Here is a 2,358-nt window from a genome sequence, read left to right as displayed (position 1 = left end):
CATCAATACTACTCCTTCTTTATGTGAATGAGAGTTTAATATAAATATTTCAATAAAGGGATTAAATTTTTTTCATTTCATTTTTTTTTTTTTTTATAAGTAATTTATATATACATATATATTGGCCATTTTATTCTCTTATTTTTTTTATTTATTATTTTTATAGACATATAATTAAAATGTTGTTTTATATGTTTAATTATGTATGAGCTTGTTCATATATATATATTTACTGTTGTTTTGTTTTTAATAATTATATATATGTATATATTTTATTGTTAATTCAAAAAATTTTTAAAAGTTTTTATTAAACTCAAAATCAAACATGAATATTAAAAAATTAAAAAGATTAAAATAAATTAGTTTGGTAGAAAAAAAAAAAAAAAAAATATACACATATATATATATACACATATATATATATATATATATATATATATATATATATATATATATATGTATATATATGTAGGACAAAAAAATGATTACAAAAAAAAAAATAAAAGACTGAATAGCCTCCCTTAAGTATACTTGCATATTTTTTTTTATTTTTTTCTTTTAATTTTCTGTTCATATAATATAAGATAATTTTTTCATTTTATTCATGTAGGGATTATAAAAAATGGTTTTTGAATAATTTTTAAAAATCTGTTCATCCAAAATATTGTTTATATCAAATAAATTTTTATTATTTTTATTTATCTTTTCCTTCTTTTCTCCTGTGATATTCTTATTAATGTGTTTCATTATTACATCGTTCATATGAACCTTAAGATTCATATCTCTTTCCATATAATATAATACACATGTTAACAAAAAAAACGTTTCTACTTCTTTTAAATATATAAAATTAAATTCCTCTTTTTCTTTAAGTAATATAAATTTTAAGAATTTATTAATACTTTTATTATTATAAAACTTTGACAGAAATAATTTTTGTGGGTAAAAATGAGCTAACTCTTCTTCACATATCTTATTTAAGCAAAATATTTCACAGAGTAAATTTTTATTAAAACAACAAGGGTTATCAAATAAAATATTACAATGGTTATGATTATTATTACAATTGTTATGATTATTATTACAATTGTTATGATTATTATTACAATTGTTATGATTATTTTTATAATTATTATGATCATTTTTATAATTGTTATGATTATTTTTATAATTAATATAATTATTACTATTACTCTTATTATTCATCATTGTTAAAAGTTTTAATTTTTTATTTTCTTCAACACCCTTATGATTATATAAATATCCCACAAAGTCATTTATATTACAAGCAAATTTATATATGAACAAATAAAAGAATAAATATAATTCTTTATATATATCTAGAATTTCATCACATTTTAAAAGAATCGTTCTCATACTTCTTATTATATTTTCAGTGAAACAATATTTTTCTTTTATATAACTTTCTTCCTTTTTTTTTTTCTCAAAGAAACATTCCTTACTCAATAAATTCTCATATTTATCAATATGCTTATTCTTTTCTAAACATAAAATATTATGTAATTCACTTAAACAATTAATATTTTCATTTAACCTTTTAAATAATTCAACAAATTTATTATTTATCTCTATATGTCTTTTTATATTCGACTTTATTAAAACCTCTTTTACATAATTTATATCTATTTTACGGTTATTCTTACCTGACGACATCAAAATGGTTTTACCCAACTTGTTTTTAAAATTATTCAAGTACCCTTTTATCTGCTCATCCATCGTACTAAAAATATATATATATATATATATATATATATATATGTATATATATATTTTCTTTTATTTATAAATTTTTTAAATGCCCCATAACTCTTTAAAGTACGAAGAAAAAAATGTAGAACAATATTTTTTTAAAAAACAAAAACCTAATTCATTTAATATAAATACTTGGATTAAAATATGTGTATCTAGCTTTCTTCCATTTATAGAAAGAAATAAAACAAAAAAAAAATATATATATATTATATATATATATATATTAAGAATGACAGTTGAAAATGAAAATATTTTTCCCTTTTATTTTATTTTATTTTATTTTTTTTTTTTTTATAAATATACCCTATATTATAAAGATATATATTTTATAAATTATTTAAAAATATTTATATTTCATTATTTTATTTTATTATATTTTATTTTTTATTATTTATTTATTTTTTTATAATATTTACTTTAATGTAGTAATTATTTCTTCTTTAGGAATATTTAATTAAGCCCTCTATATTTATTATTAATTCAACCAATGTTTTTTTTTTTTTTTTTTTTTTTTTTTTTTTTTTTTTTTTTTTTTTTTTTTTTTTTTTTTTTTTTCTTTTTTTTTTTTTTTTTTTATTCTTTTGT

At 15.8% G+C, this 2,358-nt stretch overlaps 2 protein-coding genes across 2 annotated transcripts in view; one reads left to right on the top strand and one right to left on the bottom strand.

The window, feature by feature from the left end:
* Nucleotides 1-44, top strand: part of PRSY57_1365700 (phosphatidylserine synthase, putative) — a gene marked incomplete at both ends in the record, with an annotated part of 1,281 nt that extends 1,237 nt beyond the window's left edge. Inside the window, one exon of the mRNA XM_020115233.1 lies at nt 1-44. Coding sequence (XP_019970155.1) covers nt 1-44 — 44 coding nt within the window.
* Nucleotides 45-570: 526 nt separating this feature from the next.
* Nucleotides 571-1,737, bottom strand: PRSY57_1365600 (hypothetical protein; the record flags this gene model as incomplete). The annotated part of the gene is made up of 1 exon (XM_020115231.1): nt 571-1,737. The coding sequence occupies one exon, from the start codon at nt 1,735-1,737 to the stop codon at nt 571-573; it is 1,167 nt and encodes a 388-aa protein (XP_019970154.1).
* Nucleotides 1,738-2,358: the final 621 nt, after the last annotated feature.

Source organism: Plasmodium reichenowi, chromosome 13 (genome assembly GCF_001601855.1).
Source record: "Plasmodium reichenowi strain SY57 chromosome 13, whole genome shotgun sequence".
NCBI lineage: Eukaryota > Apicomplexa > Aconoidasida > Haemosporida > Plasmodiidae > Plasmodium > Plasmodium reichenowi.
The sequence above is the reverse complement of the archived record's forward strand: the minus strand, read 5'-3'. Positions and strand labels throughout refer to the sequence as shown.